This window comes from Leptinotarsa decemlineata, unplaced genomic scaffold (assembly GCF_025532065.1).
Source record: "Leptinotarsa decemlineata unplaced genomic scaffold, Ldec_3_MD MMD2_tig00026330_RagTag_RagTag, whole genome shotgun sequence".
NCBI lineage: Eukaryota > Metazoa > Arthropoda > Insecta > Coleoptera > Chrysomelidae > Leptinotarsa > Leptinotarsa decemlineata.
The window spans coordinates 3,954,382-3,971,626 of record NW_027412690.1 but is presented as its reverse complement, the minus strand read 5'-3'; the positions used below and the strand labels follow the sequence as shown (position 1 = coordinate 3,971,626).

General features: G+C 32.5%; 3 protein-coding genes across 4 annotated transcripts; 1 reads left to right on the top strand and 2 right to left on the bottom strand.

Annotated features, from left to right (window-relative positions):
* Nucleotides 1-872: 872 nt before the first annotated feature.
* LOC111512018 (nicotinate phosphoribosyltransferase) lies at nucleotides 873-7,194 on the bottom strand. 2 transcript variants are annotated; one of them, XM_023168104.2, is made up of 2 exons: nucleotides 5,297-7,194; nucleotides 873-4,176 (listed from the first exon to the last, which is right to left on the bottom strand). In XM_023168104.2, exons 1-2 carry the CDS (start codon nucleotides 6,884-6,886, stop codon nucleotides 4,120-4,122), a joined length of 1,647 nt encoding a protein of 548 aa, XP_023023872.2. In that variant the 5' UTR covers nucleotides 6,887-7,194; the 3' UTR covers nucleotides 873-4,119. The 2 variants fall into 2 exon arrangements, with proteins under 2 accessions (XP_023023872.2, XP_074039082.1); XM_074182981.1 differs by having other exon boundaries at nucleotides 873-7,194.
* Nucleotides 7,195-8,679: 1,485 nt separating this feature from the next.
* atms (RNA polymerase II-associated factor 1-like protein antimeros) lies at nucleotides 8,680-12,458 on the top strand. Its single transcript, XM_023168107.2, has 5 exons — nucleotides 8,680-8,893; nucleotides 8,948-9,040; nucleotides 9,536-10,108; nucleotides 11,177-11,553; nucleotides 11,643-12,458. Exons 1-5 carry the CDS (start codon nucleotides 8,814-8,816, stop codon nucleotides 12,167-12,169), a joined length of 1,650 nt encoding a protein of 549 aa, XP_023023875.1. The 5' UTR covers nucleotides 8,680-8,813; the 3' UTR covers nucleotides 12,170-12,458.
* A 3,121-nt stretch (nucleotides 12,459-15,579) lies between these two features.
* LOC111512022 (leukocyte receptor cluster member 1 homolog) lies at nucleotides 15,580-16,708 on the bottom strand. Its single transcript, XM_023168109.2, has one exon. It carries the CDS (start codon nucleotides 16,523-16,525, stop codon nucleotides 15,683-15,685), a length of 843 nt encoding a protein of 280 aa, XP_023023877.2. The 5' UTR covers nucleotides 16,526-16,708; the 3' UTR covers nucleotides 15,580-15,682.
* Nucleotides 16,709-17,245: the final 537 nt, after the last annotated feature.

Below are 17,245 nucleotides of genomic sequence, written 5' to 3'. Positions count from 1 at the left end.
CGTCAATGAAACTTGTGATTTCATCAGATATTTTCTGATGAAACAGATAATCAGTGTGGGACCTAATACAGTTCCCTGTGATACACCATATTCTATTATTTTTGATGCGACATTGGTAAACTTACGAAAAATGTATGTGTGTGCCTGAATGGCATGACCCAGTATATGCCTAAAAGTGACGCATATTTGGTGTAAAGTTTTTTTTTATTCTGCGGATGTGAAATAGAATGCATTATTGACTACTGAAAATAGTTTAACTCTTCTCAAATGAAAAAATGTTGGCCTTATTTTTCCCTCGTTTGTGATAAATTGATGATTTACATTTTCGATAATGAATTAAGTATTATAATATAGTTCATTTTTAAATTAAAACTATTTACTGAAAGAATCGGGGAGAATTCTTGCTACAATTCAATAATTAGTGGAATATTTCAATCCAGTAGACTCTTCTAGACTTTCTACAAAATGAAAGTTAAAAACAGTTTACAGAAATTGCAGGGTACTTCTTTATTGTTCTAGAGGCTCATTTCATCACTAAACTTCAATCGCCTATGAACATCATTTCTGGTAAGCATTGCATTGTTGGTGCTACAAAATGTATGCTTGGTACATAAACATCAATCAAAATTTGAGTTACTTTCCACAGCAATTGTTCCTTCTGTATATAATGGCCTACAGTGTGTGACTACACATCCCCATCTTTATTCTACTAAATAATATTTTTTTTTAATAATGGTGATAATTTTCTTGGAATTGAATGTTAAATGGGAAGACCTTGATAATCCTTAGGTCACACAAATCCCAACTTCTGAGGGTTGTCATATGTAAGTGATCTAATTGAGGTCATCTAATGGTAAGATTCAAAGAAATAATTGTTTCTGTGAAATAAACCATTCCTTTATTTCAATATTTTCCTCATTACAATCAATACATTGGGTGAGGAATGTAAGAATACACCAATACAAAAGTAAGAATTTTTTCAAAACTTAAACCTAAGTAACAGTAATATAAATTCAACAAAGCTAAATATAAAACAAAATTAACAAGCAAATTTTTGGTATATTTCAAATAAAAATTATACAAATTTATGGAATTAATAATCATTTTTAGAGTAAATGAAACACATCGATTCGCTTCATGAAAAGTGAATCATTCAGTTATGTACTTAAACTAAACATTGGAGGCAAGACAATTTAAACCAAGGTCAAATAACAATAATAAATATTTCTATATCAAATATAGGTCATACTTATTCAGTTGCCTGTTCAGGACGTAATTTTACAAATAAAATTTCTAAAACCGATGAGCAAAGAATAAAAAAATAGGGTAACATTAAATAATCAATGTTTTGTAAAAACAGACGTCCATAGAAAAAAATGAGCAACAAGTGTGTCAGAATTTCTGATACAAATTCATATTTAGAGAGGTTCTCAATTCTTTCCTCCTCTTATAACTATTTTTTAAGCAGTTTCAAAGTTGACATAAGATCTTATTCTTTCATTTTCTCAAAACCACAGTTTTTCCAATATATTCATAAAATACCAATAATTTTGGGTAATACAAACTTTTGTTGAAAAATATCACATGAAATCTTTTTTTATTTCGCTTCAAGATACAAATAAACAGAAATGAGAACACAAAAATTGTGGCGTTCATCATATTTATAACAAAATAGTTCAAAGCAACTTTTTTTTATTAATATTCATATTTCGTATTGCTTCATCTAGTAGAATTTAAAAATAATTACCACAATTTAGCTTAACATTTGATCTTGATCTACATATTTTTTCAACATTTGATCTTGACCTACATATTTTTGTCTATGGGTTTCATGTTCAACTACACATTTTTCATCCTTTTTTTTCTTGTTATTTTTCCAAAATGAAAGATGACCATTAAAAGAAAAAAAAAAGTTATTCTACAATTTTACGTCTCATGAAGGTGAAATTATTTTAGTTTCAAAGTAATCTATTTTTTTAGGAAATTTCTCGAAGTGAGGAGTAATTTCAGTTTCAAATTGAAAATAGCTCTGTACAATATTACACAAGAAATTCTATTACAACTGTTGGGAGCCAACTGTATGAGGTCATTACTCTATTTGCATGTTTCTAAAGTGTATTTTCGTCTAATTATTCAATAATAATCACCTCGAAAATTTCATAGTTTTTTTTTCATGGTTTCTCAAAAGTCAAACAGTTTAATTCGATGTCATCTATTACATCAATAAGGTAACAAATTGAAAGTGTCCTCTATATTTATTATGTTTTATGAATAACGAGAATAGGTTAACCAAGAACCACAGTAAAAAAACTAGTTTACGTCACTTTAAAATTATTGGAAATGTATAAAAATAAACGTTTAAAAATGACAGTAATTAGGAACAGCTCATACTACATTTCAAATTTTCACCAATAGATTTTTTGCTAGATAAGCAAACATATATTCAAGATTTCATAGTAGTTGAAAATTTTATATCTCTCCTAGTATCACAAGATGAACGTCTCGTGCAACAATAATTTTTATTCGTGTTTTTGAGTCAACAGATCGCTTGTAACATTAGCAAATCAGGCAATTGAAAAACTAAGAAACAAAGAATATTGGATCAGAGATTGAAATTTCAGAAAATGTTGCTCATTTTTTCATATCTTCTTCCCTAACAACAAATCAAATATACCCAAACCATTTCTTCATCACTATTCTAATAAATGCCATCTTATCTTGGAAAAAGTTACTTGTTTATATTTATTTATTTCTTGGACGGATGCGTCAATGTCTCTACATTTGCATGTTTCTTGTAACTTAAGAAAAGACTATTTTTATGTATAAGATCTCATAAAACATATGTTGGGAAAAGAGTTTTTTGAACTCTAATTTCCTAAAATTTATTAAAGCGTATATTATATAAATCTACTCTCACAAATTAAACTAGAAGTACATAATTTCTCTAACAATATCTGAAAAATGTCTAGAAAGTGTTTACAAAAATTGCTGCTACTTCATTAATATATCCGTTTAGTCCAAAATAACGTTTTTTATATTGTGCAAATATTTCAATGTGCTACTCAAATTGGTAGAAATTTTATTGTGAATATCTCAAAATTAGCTTTCTTAAGCTTATTTCAAAATTTTTGCGTGAATGAGGCACTTACAAGTTTGTGACCATGGCAGAAACAAGCAGGTTATCTTATAAAATATATTCACTGTCCAGGAAAAGAAAGAATATTTCCATTGCTCATTATTGCTTACTCTAAAATCTTTACAAGATTCATCCCAAGCTTCAAGTTTGGAAAACTGAAAGCATTTTATCATATCGTTTCGAGTCCAGGACAATGTCCTAGAGGAATCAAAAACAATATCAAAAAACAAATTGTAATTGTTTTTCGATAGGTTTACCATTTTTTGTTGTTTTATATTCCTCTTAATTCCCAATTGATATGGGTTTCTCATGCAAGTCAGTGGCGCCACCAAAAATTATTTGTTAAAGTAAGCATTCATCTACCTATATGAGTTTACCCAGGAATAATTGAACAATTGAATTATTTTTGTCTATTTCAAATATCCTCAATAAAATCAACCCTATTTATCTTCCTCAAAAACAGAATTGAATGGTGGAATTTTGTAATAATGGAAAGAACCCCTATATTCATTATTTGAAATTATAAATATTGAACAGAAATATATTGTTGGAAGGTATTTTTATCAGATAAGTTTGTGTTTGAGGAGATATTTGAAATACATAATTTAGAGACATGCCGCTGTAAAAGTAAGCAATTCATGAAAAATTAGAATATTTGTAGCCTCAAAATGCAAATGGAAAAAGCAGTTTCCAGTGTTAATCATAATAATTCATTTACCAGGTAGATAAAAGAGACCAGTTTATATCTATAGAATACCAAAATATGATTAATAGAGGCATACAAATTCTTCCAATTGTTTTCAGTTATTCAAATTCCCTGTGATCATTCAATACAAATAGTGATATGTTGCCGTGGTATTTCAGAAAAAACTGCCGCTCTTGCATATTTACCCTGTTTTCGGTTTTTCAAATGAAAGAGCCTGTCACTTGTAACAAAAGTAACCTATTTAAGTATACCCCTTCTTAACTTAAAATACAATAACTTACCTAATAGTTTTAATATAACTAGCTTTGGATTGGAACAAAGCACTTTCAGTGATCTGAAAGGAGATAACAAAAGACGTTTGTAGATGTCCCAAAAGCAAACTGTCGAATTTTGAATTGATTTCAAGTTATCGACTCTTCACTTCTTCATTTTTGTAGCTTCCTATACGCTGTAATTGTTCAAATCAAGGTTTTTTTTCGATGATCAAAAATGTATATTATAGTTTTCTTATGGGAAATCTCAAAGCATATGAATGAAAGATACTTAATGTTTTTGATTAATCATAATACAAATAGAATAAAAATTAGTTTATTGTTGAATTTTGCTACAAATTTGGATTGAATACGGAGTAAATTCAAAAGTTAAGGTATTATTAGTTTCAAATCAGTAATTATGCAATGTTTATACCTTAAATAGTTCAATATTTTCATTAGGTAATTCCCCAGATTAATTGTTGAAAACATAAAATCTCTGTGAATCCCCTGCCTATTTTCATGAAATCCACTTTGATAGCAAGGGATTCCCAGCACAGACAAAGATGAGATGCCTCTACACATAGATGGGATTCCCCTACCTACAGAAACCAAGATGGGATTTCCCTACAGAAACAAAGATGGGATTTCCCTTCACAGATTCATTTCACCAGGAATTTTGAAAAAAAATATAGCTAGAAATTTTTGAAAAATAATTAAAGAAATTGTTATTGTTTTTTTTATTATTATTGAGTTGTACCAATTGTTTAAATCACATAGGTATTTTGTCAAAATGTGGTTTATAAAAAAAATAACTGATTGACAGTATACTACTGATACTGATTGTTCCAAAAACCATTCAAAATGCTATTGTAAATATAAATACAAAATAGATATAAAAAGATGTATCGACTACAGAAGTATAAAGGAATGTTGTCCTAAAAATCCACAAGACTTTGAATAAATGTAGAAGATTTGAAAGAAATAAAAAACAATACTGAAAATTCAATCCAAAAGAGTAGATCAGAAGATTTTTCATGGCTCATACTTATTCGTATTTTTGCTTGAATAAACTTTGTACCACATTTACCAGAAGGAATTTAAAAAATTAAATGTTAAATATTAGGCATATCAAGATAGCTCTCCTATGGGAGCACTGTCTAGCCACAACTTGTGTAAAAAATGATATAAGTTATCACTCACTGAAACTTTATAGGGAGTTGGATTCAAGCTTCTTTTGATATCAGGCCTCAAAATCTTCAGGGAGTTGTTGACATTTTCCTTAATCTCTTGAAGATTCGGCAAGGGCTGGCAGATTTTACCATCGTTCCAGAACAAGACCAATAAGTTCTCCACCTTCGATGGTATTACATAAGCTCTTTTAGATTCTTCAAAAGGATGCCTGCAGAGCACTTTCTGCTGAACTATCGGTGGATCTTCATCTGATCTTTGCAGTAAATCTATCAAGGAAAAAGTGTTACCGTACAATCTGAAAACATTCTTTTTACCTGGAATAGTGACTTTGGCCATATCATGACTCAGTTTTATGCGAGGTTCTTCATTCAATTCCACCAACTTGTACACACAACCAAGGGCAGGTTGCTTTTGACAGGTAACTAGATGGGTTCCAATACCAAAGGAGTCAATACAATGCCCCTGTTCATTCAAACTCAGAATAGTCTCTTCATTGATGTCATTAGAAGCCATTATTGCCAAATCTTTGAAGTAAGGTATCTTGAATTCACAACTGATTCTCTGAAAGTAATCTCTCGCTACTCTGGATAAGTAAGCTAGATCCCCACTATCCAGCCTGATACCCAAAGCTTTGTAGCCAAGATCATTCAAAGCAAGTGCAACAGCACAGAAGTTCAGAAGTCCACTGCGTTTAACGTCGTAAGTATCAACAAGTGCCATGAAGCCATTGGGAAAAGCTGTTGCGAAGGATATAAAAGCAGCAAACTCTCCATCGCTTACTTCGGATAAAACAATATTGAACAGAGAAGCAATGATTTCTCTCCACTTCAGTGCACTCTCTACAAAATCCTTAGGACCTCCGCCTTGACTAGGGGTCAGCAGCCTAGTATTAAGTTCCTCGAGACTACTGAATGATGTGATATATGAATGAGCATGAGTACCTTTCACAGGAATGTTGAACAGTTTTCCCGCTAATACATTACTTGTTCCATCAAAACCTCCAATATATGAATATTTAGAAGCTGAAAGGCCTCCATCTGGTCCTTGCGCTCTCCTCAAGCCAAATTCGTAAAGTTTCAATTTTCCCGCTGCTAGGCGATATCTTGCAGAGTTTGTAGCCATAAGACTAGCATAGTTTACAAGATTCAACAGTGTGGTTTCGAGCAGTTGAGCAACTATCAAGGGTCCCTCTACCCTAATCAGTGGGACACGAGGAAACACAACAGTCCCTTCCTTCACAGCATATAATTTGATTTTCTCAGCCGAAAGTGTTTTGAGGTATTCGTAGAAACTTTCTTCAACTGAGGCTGGTAATATTTGCCTGAGATAATGTATATCGCTGTCTGAATATCGAAACTTTTCAAGGAACTTCAAACATTCCTCCAAACCACCAAAAATAGTGAATTCGCCACTGAATGGATTTTTTCGAAAATACAAATCGAACACTGCATTACCTTCGGTTTTTCCCGTTTTCCAGTAGGCATAAGCCATTGTTATTTGATATAAATCCGTTAACAGTGGTTGGATAATACTGTTTTGACCAAGTTTTGCACCACAGTTGTTCTCTTGGATTGCGCCATTATTCGCTATGGAATCCATAATTTTTGACGTTCACCGTGTGGCGATATATAAAATGAATGCGCTTAGCGCTCGTAGTTGTTAAATTAATGGATTAATCCACTTTCTTCACCTTTGGCACATCGACCTTCACTCAACCTTATTTGTTTACATTTTGAAATCTGACAGCGGTAACGTACAGAAACAATTTCCGTGAATGCTGTATTTCCCATAAGCAGATACCACGAGGTTCGTTCGTCTGTAGAAAGAGTTACGATCCTCGAACTAGTACTGGTATTGAAAGCGAAAAATTTAAAAATCATTTTCGTTTACCACTTACAAACGAGTGAGTCATTTGTCATTGGCTGCGTCTAGGATGAAAAACGGAAAGCGCTGCCCTGAATCAACTAAACTAACAGTATATTATTATAATTATATCAGATGTAATGTCAAATTTTGAAATATATATTACGTAGATATATATTCAACAGATTTCAAATAGCAAAATAGTCCCTATTGATTAAGATTTCATTATATTAGTTCCTAACAATATGCCAACTTTCAAATTGCTAAGGCATTAATGTGGACAAAATCAGATCTGTCAGATTATATATGAGTTGATTGGTGGAGGAAAAACGCTTCAATTTCATTCAGAAAATAGCGTCTGCAACATTCAGCGGAAACGTTATGGGTGGAAGACAAAAATGAAAATAGACAATGACAAAATTTTGCGCCCAAGGTTCACAGTTTTCTAATTAGTGGATTACGAAATTATTATTGGCAGGAACCAACTGATTGAATTGTTGACATGTTTTTCGATTACGGAAAAAATTAAAATATATTTTTCATCCAATGAATATACTCACGGAACACAAGGATACAGAAGATTTTACTATTTTCTGATTTATGAGTACTCTTTATGTTGTCATTATAAATATCAATTCATATAGAGAATGTATATAAATAATGTGTATTGAAAAACACACACTTTTCTCAATCACCGGAAATGCAATACTCTTCTCGACGCGTGTTTCACCAACCAACCAGAAAACTGTTTCGTTTATCTCTTGAAGACACCGAAACGCGCGTTGAGAAGAATATTGAAATTCTGGTTATTGGAAAAAATGATTGTTTTGGAATAATTCTACGTCAGAGATTACAGTTTTATTCTTCATCTTGTATATTGGTTTCACTGAACGTCAGTATATCTATAAGCTTACTTTTTCCCATAACCTTATTCAATTTTTGATAATTTTTATTTCTATTTTGTGTTTTCTCATGACGAGGATATTTTCATGTGCCAAAATTGAGTATGCAAAATATGGAATTCCTTGTCTGTACCTGAGATCCTGTTTACGTTAACTCAATAATCCATATTTTTTTACTTGAATTGTACAATTTTGACCAGTTATCTTCCGTATCTCTTGATCAGCATGATTTATTTCAAGAATTTCAGCAACTTTTAAGCGTTGCCACATGTATTTTGGGCTTTAGAAAGCTTGGCTCAAGTGGAGAAATCCACAAGTAGTGTTTTTGGACAAATAGTCGGTAATATTGATATGTTATAGGAGTTGAATAATTATTGGTTTCTTAGGTACCTAGTATATTTGAGGATTTGTTTGTCAAAATGTATAAGTTATCGTGAGAACGGTCATCAATCGAACAAGTTCAATAGTAAGAGGTTAATGGCATCTCATAAAGAAAGTTTGAAGTTAGGGCACAGATAGGGTATGGGTATAGAATACCTTTTAGCATTATACTTGTGGTGCCACTAGCAGTATGACCCTTTTTTGGTTAGTGTTCCATGCTATAGGAATTTGTCAATTGTCAGTTTCATTGACGTAATAGTAAATATGTATATGTATGGTTAGATTAATAAGCACAGAATACTGATAAGTCTATTTGTTTTGAGTAGAATGTAGTAATATTCTACTTCCAGAAAGTTTGAAGGAAAAATATTAGAATTAAAATGCCTCCAACGATCCAGCAAAGTGGTCAAAGTACTGCCAATGGTGTAGAGAAAAGACCTGTAAAACCCGTGGAAAAAAGGTAAGTAAGGGGTTTCATTTCAATATGTCTATTCCAACTCAATATTGTTTTCAGGTCAGATTTAATATGTAAAGTTAAATATTGTAATACGTTACCAGATATTCCGTTCGATTTGAAGTTCATATCCTACCCTTTTGAATCGATAAGGTAAGTGGCATTGTATATCATGTGTATGGAGTTTGTGATATACTTTTTGAAATGTGAAAAACTAATGATAGTATTGTGCTAATGTTTCGAAAAAGAAAATATTTCTTTGCTCATTTTTCAATAAGGAAATTTCGGTAACTTGGCGCAAAGTTAGGAATACAACTTTTTTTTCTGAGTTTTTCAGTACTTTAATCCATTAATTCGCTTTAATTAGTTGCAGATATAAATATTTCATTTAAAAAGCTAACTTGACTTCAAATTAGCAAATTATATCATCTGTTGGAAACTCTGAAGAGACTGTAGACTCCCACTAATCAATTACAAATCATCTTTGAAAGAAAATAAGTGTGTTCCGTTGTTTGCGGGTTTGAACTGATTCATTAATTGATTTGTTTTTCAAAATTCTGCTACATATTCAAAAATTTTAATTAGCCTCATCACTTGATATACATGTATTTATCTGAAGTGAAGAATTGTAAAGAGAAAATTTTTCAGATTCATACAGTACAATCCCACTTCTTTAGAACGCAATTATCGGTATGAAGTGCTAACGGAACATGATTTAGGAGTAAGCATCGATCTAATCAATAAAGATATATATGCAATTGAGCCAGGTGCATATTTAGATCCAGCCGATGAGAAGCTGTTAGAAGAAGACATTTTGACGCCTCAGGACTCTAAAAGATCTCGACACCATGCTAAATCAGTATCATGGCTCCGCCGTACAGAATATATTTCAACAGAACAAACCCGCTTTCAGCCCCAGACCATGGACAAGGTTGAAGCCAAAGTTGGTTACAGCATCAAGAAGTCTCTTAACAATGAGACATTGTATATGGATCGTGATTCACAAATCAAAGCCATTGAGAAGACGTTTGAAGATTCTAAAATACCTATCGAGAAACATTATAGTAAGCCGAATGTGGTACCTGTTGATATTCTTCCCGTGTATCCTGACTTCAATCTGTGGAAGTATCCTTGTGCTCAAGTCATCTTTGATTCAGATCCAGCTCCAGTGGGAAAGCAGGTGCCTGCCCAAATTGAAGAAATGTCACAGGCTATGATTCGGTAAGAAATTTAGATAGCTATATGGCTTTAAAAAACAAATTTCAGTCTAATATATGTATATATATATATATATATATATATATATATATATATATATATATATATATATATACACCGGCTTTCTGTTTCTCAGAAGAATTCTTTGGACTACAGTCTTTATAATGTGTTACGAACATTATATGCATCCCCCCTGAATAACCACCAGTATGCTTATCAAACCGGCAAATCGACATATTAGCATTGAACACCCTTGTAGAGAAAATTTCCCAATCCCTTGACAACAATGAGATGGTGGTTCCTGTATTTCTCGATATTGAAGGAGCATTTGACAATGCACTTCCCAAATCTGTAGGATCATCTCTGATTCAGTTTGAAAATGATTTTGAACCCTTTGAAAAGGCCCCCTGAATTCTTTGCTAGAAGAGTTTATCTCTATTATGTTTATAAAAAAATTGTCTGCAAAGAGATCATTTGCTTTTTCTGCAGAAGTCTCCATTTGTAAAACATTCGAAATTCAGATTGTAATGTATGTAAATGAAAATATCCCCCAAGCTAATAAATTCACCATGAATGAGCTGTTATCTTTATTGTTTTTTGACATAATTACTATTGAATATCAAATATTTTTCTTCATAGATTTCACCTTTTTTTTATTCAGCATGTAGTTCATAATTTAGATATATAACATTGTAATATCTCCTAAACTAGGCAAGCTATGATGAAATGAGATATCATCTCAATAGATCTATTGAAAGAACGATTGTTACTTTTCATACAACTGTTCACGTTAGTCTAAACAATGGGGAGCATCATTACAATTAATCTCTTCTACAATCAAATATGAACTCAAAAAGTTCATAGAATACAACTGCCAATTGATTCTGTGATCAGCTATCAAGAAAATGTATTCCATATATTTTATCTACTTTATATTATTATAATAATTAATTTAACTGCACAGAATGTATAAACAATCTTCTGGTGTGGAAATGAAGTGTAAAAAAAATCACATGACACATTTTTATGAGAGACCTATAAATAATCAGAGTTGTTTTTTTTGTTTTTTAGGGGTGTCATGGATGAGAGTGGTGAACAGTTTGTTGCCTACTTTCTTCCTACGGAGGAAACCTTGCAGAAACGAAGGGAAGATTTTGCAAATGAAATACCCTATCAAGATGATGAGGAGTATGAATATAAAATGGCTAGAGAATACAATTGGAATGTCAAGAGTAAAGCAAGCAAAGGATACGAAGAGAATTACTTCTTTGTTGTTAGACAAGACGGTATTTATTATAACGAATTGGAAACTAGGGTAAGACTGAGTAAGAGGAGACAGAAGATTGGCCAGGCACCCAGCAATACGAGGCTCATTGTTAAGCACAGACCAATGGATGCCAATGAGTTTAGGATGCAACGCTACAGAGAAAAACAACTTGAACCTCCGGGTAAGACTTAACAAGATAATTTTTGGTGTTAACCTTACATATTTTTCAAATTTCGATCATTCCTATAATCAATTGAAATCTCTCATCAGGTGAAGAAGACGAAGAAATGGAGGTAGAGGAAACCCAGGAGGAGACTCAGGAAGAGACTCAGGAAGGGCAAGGCAATGACAGTCAAGCAGAATCTGATCAGGAAAACCGAGAAAAAGCAGGAAGCGGAAAGGAAGAAGGTTCACGAGCCTCTTCGAGATCTTCCAGGAAATCAAAATCCCGTTCAAGATCCCGATCCAATTCATCAGCAAAGTCACGTTCAAGATCTAGATCGAAATCAGCTTCCAAATCGAGGTCCCAATCTAGATCAAGGTCCAGGTCAAAATCTAAGTCAAGGTCACGTTCTGTATCTAGGTCTCGATCAAGATCAAAGTCTGGCTCAAAATCTCCGTCGAGGTCTAGATCCAGATCTGGCTCAAAATCTCCTTCTAGATCTAGATCTTCATCTAAAGCATCGTCAAGATCTAGATCAAAGTCTAGGAGTAGATCTGGTTCTCGTTCGAGATCTAATTCCAAATCTCCTTCAAGATCTAGATCGGGTTCTAGATCTGGATCTGACAGTGAGTGAAGTTGAAAATATCAAGAGCTGTTACAGGTGTATGATGAAATTTGGATTACTTTTGAGGCTCCCTGTGAAATGCGGTCACAATTTGATGATAGTCAATATCAAATTGAAGGATCTGAGTAATTATTGAGTATTTTATTATAAAATTAAACTCGGTTATTATTTTTAGATTTGATGATGTTAATAAATATTATTATTATTATTATTATGCAAAGCATTCGGTTTATTGAGCCTTAGTTTCACTTTATTTTTAAAATTATGAGTGTTTTTGACATTAGATTTGTATTCAAATTGTGAAAAGTTTCATTTCATTATATAGATAACAATATAATTTTTTAATAATAAGTCTTCTAAACTTTTGGGAAAGTTTTTGGCTTTCTACTACTCCATCTTAATACAGAAAAATGTGGGAATCTTCCAAAGAAAGGAAGTATTCAATTTTAAAAGAAGTAACTGTATACATAGAAGTGTAGATCATGCAAAGTTCAGACACAAATCTGGAAAAAAAGCCTTCCTGAAACAGCTACTTTCATATAAACATTGAATTACATGAAAGAAAAATAATTTCAAAACAAATACTTTTATATGAACACTGAATTATACAGAAAACAATATTTTCTTCTCAGTTTGTATTCCAAACTTCGTTATGAAATTAAATCAGATATCATTCACAGGGTTTCTACACTATATACTAAATGAAGATAAAAATTTCACTTTCATGGAACACTGTCATGCTCACTGGTAGACATCGATGTTTCTCCGTAAGACACTTGCCTTAGGGCTCTTCAGTATCAATCTGGATAACATTATAATAAAAAACACACATTTCATTCATAAATTACGATTTTTTATCTCGTGAAAGTTTGATCTACTTATGTGAATTCAGCTCCACAATAATCGATAACATTATTAAACAAATACCTCTCACGGATGAATCTGGGGATGATCTCGTTAAAATAACTGTGAAAGATTCAGTATTCTTGAGTCCCACAAATTCAAAAGAAATAACAAGTGTGATAAAAACACTCAAAAATAGTTCAACTACGGATGCATATAACATAAGCTCCAAAATAATCAAACTCATACCGGAAATCCTAAGCACACCACTCGCACACCTAGTTAATACATGCATGGAGAAGGGAGAATTTCCATCACATCTGAAACTGTGTAGAGCAACCCCAATTATGAAAAAAGGTGATATAAATAACTGTGATAATTATAGATATATAACAATTGCTTCAATAATATCAAAAATAATTGAAGTAATTATCAAAGACAGAATAACGAGCTTTTTGGAAAATGGAAAACATCTCGATGACCACCAATATGGATTTCGATCGCTGAGATCAACTTCACAAGCTGTTACTGAGATAGTTCACTCGATAGCAAAAAATCTAGACGTAGGAGTACATACATGTACAATCCTATGCGACTTGTCGAAAGCCTTCGACAGTGTCTCACATGGCATCCTATTAGAAAAGCTCCATAAATACGGGATACGTGGACCAGCTCTTCAACTCATTGAAACATTCATTACGGACAGACAACAATACATATCCTACCTAATAATGTGACCTCCAGGACCATACAAATCAAACATGGTGTACCTCTGGGTTCAGTCCTGGGGCCACTATTGTTTATAATCTATATGAATGATCTGCCAACCTTCTTAGACATCGCAGATGTATTTATGTAAGCAGATGACTCAACTTTTTCAATCAGAAGCAGGAATTTAGAAGAGATCGATAGAATGTCAAGTGAGACACTGTCAGGAGGTGAAGCTTACTTCAACGCAAATATTTTATATTTGAATAAAAACAAAACTAAAGAAATAACTTTCTCAAAAAATACAGCAAATTATTCATCAGTCAAAATACTAGGATTTCACATATATTCCTACCTGAACTGGAAAGAACACATTCAGGAATTGCAAAAAAACTGTCCAGAAATCAATTTTTATTTGGAAATCTCAGAGAAATAGTATCGATTGAAGTGCTGAAAACAGTATATTATGGTATGGTTCACTGCCACTTAATGTATGGGATTTTATTATGGGGCACAAGCTCAGCGTGCCACCAGTTACTAATAAATAAAAAAAAATTGTTAGAACTATGGCTAAGGCTGGACCAAGGCAAAATGCCAAACCATTGTTCATCAAAATGCAAATTTTAACACTTCCATGTATATATATTACAGAAGCCATCTTGTGGATACACCAAAACAAAAATGCGAACACTAAGGGGAGTGAAATTCATAAGTACAGAATTGTATAGACTAGTGAACTACACTAAAATAATGAAACAAACTGACTATCTACTTCATTAAACTATATAACCTTATACTGCTGGATTGGAAGACATTCACTACAAAAAATTGAAACACTACTTAAAACAATCACTTCTTGTAAATCAACTTTATAATATTGAAGATGTTTTTCCCATATATGGACTTAGTTTCAAGGATTATCTCATTTTTACAGCTTTACAAATTTTATTTACATAGCTTTGCAAATTTTATATAAATTTTTATATCTACACCTCAGTCTTGACGTACCTACACAATTATGTTGTGAATTTATCACATAAACATTTTTGTAATTTTTAAAGGTCAATAAATATCTTATGTCATTGATGACATCGTAATGACATTCATTCACCTCTTGTTATTGTTAGTATGGTGAACAAAATTTAAACTTTCAGTGGCAACTGTAATTAACATATACTTCGACAAAGGCCTGTTCTCCAATTTTCTAAAAAAATCAGTCTAAATTCCACCTCATGAAAAAGGCACTCGGGATGACCCAGCCAATTATAGACTAATTGCTCTCATTACATACACAAGCTAAAATATAAAAATTATTGAAAATCAGAGAAGCGTAATTTTTTTAAAAGCACCATCTCTGTGAGCAATTAGTTTGGCTTTGGCTTTCAAAGAAATACAAAAAAGGTATTTTACTAATGCTAAAAGTTTGAACTATTGTAAAAAATATCCAACGATTTTTCATCCAATACATCGTTCATGATTCTTCTAGTAGGAATCTATCACAAAATTTGGACACCAGGGACAGGAAATCATGAATGAACTGCATCAGAAATGTTGGAACTTGAGAATGCAAACCATATAATGAAGGCCAAATAAATACATTTCATTTTTCCCCATTAATTATATCAAATTATATGAATAAAAAACCAATTTGATGGTGGTTTATGACAAGCAGTAAATTTTGCAATGATGACAATAATAAATACTCATAAATAGATCCTTGCTCATTCATTAATTTGATAGAGATGCCAATATACTTTCAAAATGAAACATTTTTGTCATTTTATGTGTAAAGCATGATATGAATAATTTCAATATCACCCTAGAAATTAAATGTCAAAAGTAAATAGATATAAGTAAACAAAATAATATAACATTACAATATATACATTTCTAGTTTATTGTAATTTATATTTTCAGATTAATGCAACATATACAAATTCTAGTAGTCTAGATATCTTGATCCAGAATAGTTCATTTGTAATTTTGCCTGGCCAATTCAGGATTGAACTGAGAGTTATATCGTGACTTATGAGAATGAATTTCGCTACTTCTATCTTGTTCCTTTGTCTTACCACCCCCTTTAAGTTTCAACAAGAGCATTTCGGTTTTAATCTTCTCTTCAGCTTCCCGTTTTAACCGTTTCGCTCTTAATAACTCTAAAGTCTTCATTTTTTCATCACTTGTATGGCTTTCCATGCTTTCACTTTGGTGTTTTCTTTTGATTCCTTTACGCACCTGTTCCTTTATCCTAGTGGAGCTTTCACAGAGGAGTCTAGACTGCTGCAAGTCACTATCTGAATTTGATTTAGAATTCTTCCCAAGAGCAGTACATCTATGCATGACTTGTAACGGATCTTCTCTGATTTTACTCTTCAAATTGGTCTCGCCTTTCACATCTGACCTATCTGGTGCCACATCGTACCAACTTTTTTTACCCAATGCTTCATTTGTGTCCTGTCCCAAGTAGGTCAAGTAACCAATTTGCTTCTCGTACTTCTCTCGTTCCTCTTTCTTTTCTTTATCATGTTCAGTATTCGTTTGTTTTGTTTCTTCTGTACCTCTCTGTAAGTCCTCGAAGAGGTTAACATGTTGATTCACAACAGATTCCTGTTCTTTTTCTGGTTCATTTGTATCAATTTGGGAGAATTTACGGCTTCTCTCTAGAAGTAATGCTCTCCTTGCCTCTTTTTCAGCAAGTTTTATTCTATCTTGTCTTATTTTCTCCTGTTCAGCAGCAGCAGCTTCGTCTCTTCGAACTCGGGCAATATTTTCTCGGGTACGGACGTGCCATCGTTTCTTTGGTAAAATATTCATAGCGCATATATGAACAAAATAGAAATGTAAATAAAAATATTCAACTCATTTGCGATTCACTTGACATTTGCCTAATTTGACAAAACAATATTTCTCATGTATACATTCCTTGCTTCTCATTTGGGTGCATTTGGCCAAGCTCTCCTGTTCATAGATAGTAAACAGGAGCTTTGTACAGTCGCACAGCATAGGTACAGGGTACAAAGGCGTATCGATGACGATGATCGCTGATCTTGCTAAAGGCAAGGCAATGCTGCCACCTTAAGCTTTTTCATTCCCTTCTTTTTTCAAGAAAAACACTTTATTTTTTACTGGTTGCCTCCTTTCCGGGAGGCCTTTGGATAAAAATAACACAAATATACATGTTCATATATTTTATGGAACTGACGATCTCGACGATATTCATCCTGGTTACTGGCGTAGGGGGCCATCTTTCACTTCAATATTTATTCAAACATAACTTTATTTTATATTACACCTTTTGGACTTCACGACATCCACGTGGCATATTTGAGGGCGGTCGTGAAGTCAAATAAAGTTAGGTTGTAGTATAAAAGAAAATGTTTAAAGTCATGAAAATTGAAACTTTTTAACGTTACTGTAGTTTTATACTATGATGAGATTTTCAAACGAATGAAAATGTCCTTGTAGAACCCAACTGCAGTAACGTTTGTTACAAATACAAGTGGTATAAGAACATTACATCAATTGATTATTTTT

Excerpts from the sequence above, each read along its gene's own strand:
- LOC111512018 (XM_074182981.1), bottom strand. The coding sequence starts at position 6,886 with ATGGATTCCATAGCGAATAATGGCGCAATCCAAGAGAACAACTGTGGT.
- atms (XM_023168107.2), top strand. The coding sequence starts at position 8,814 with ATGCCTCCAACGATCCAGCAAAGTGGTCAAAGTACTGCCAATGGTGTA. Across the intron at positions 9,041-9,535 it reads TACCCTTTTGAATCGATAAG|ATTCATACAGTACAATCCCA; the intron begins GTAAGTGGCATT and ends AAAATTTTTCAG. Across the intron at positions 10,109-11,176 it reads ATGTCACAGGCTATGATTCG|GGGTGTCATGGATGAGAGTG; the intron begins GTAAGAAATTTA and ends TTTGTTTTTTAG.
- LOC111512022 (XM_023168109.2), bottom strand. The coding sequence starts at position 16,525 with ATGAATATTTTACCAAAGAAACGATGGCACGTCCGTACCCGAGAAAAT.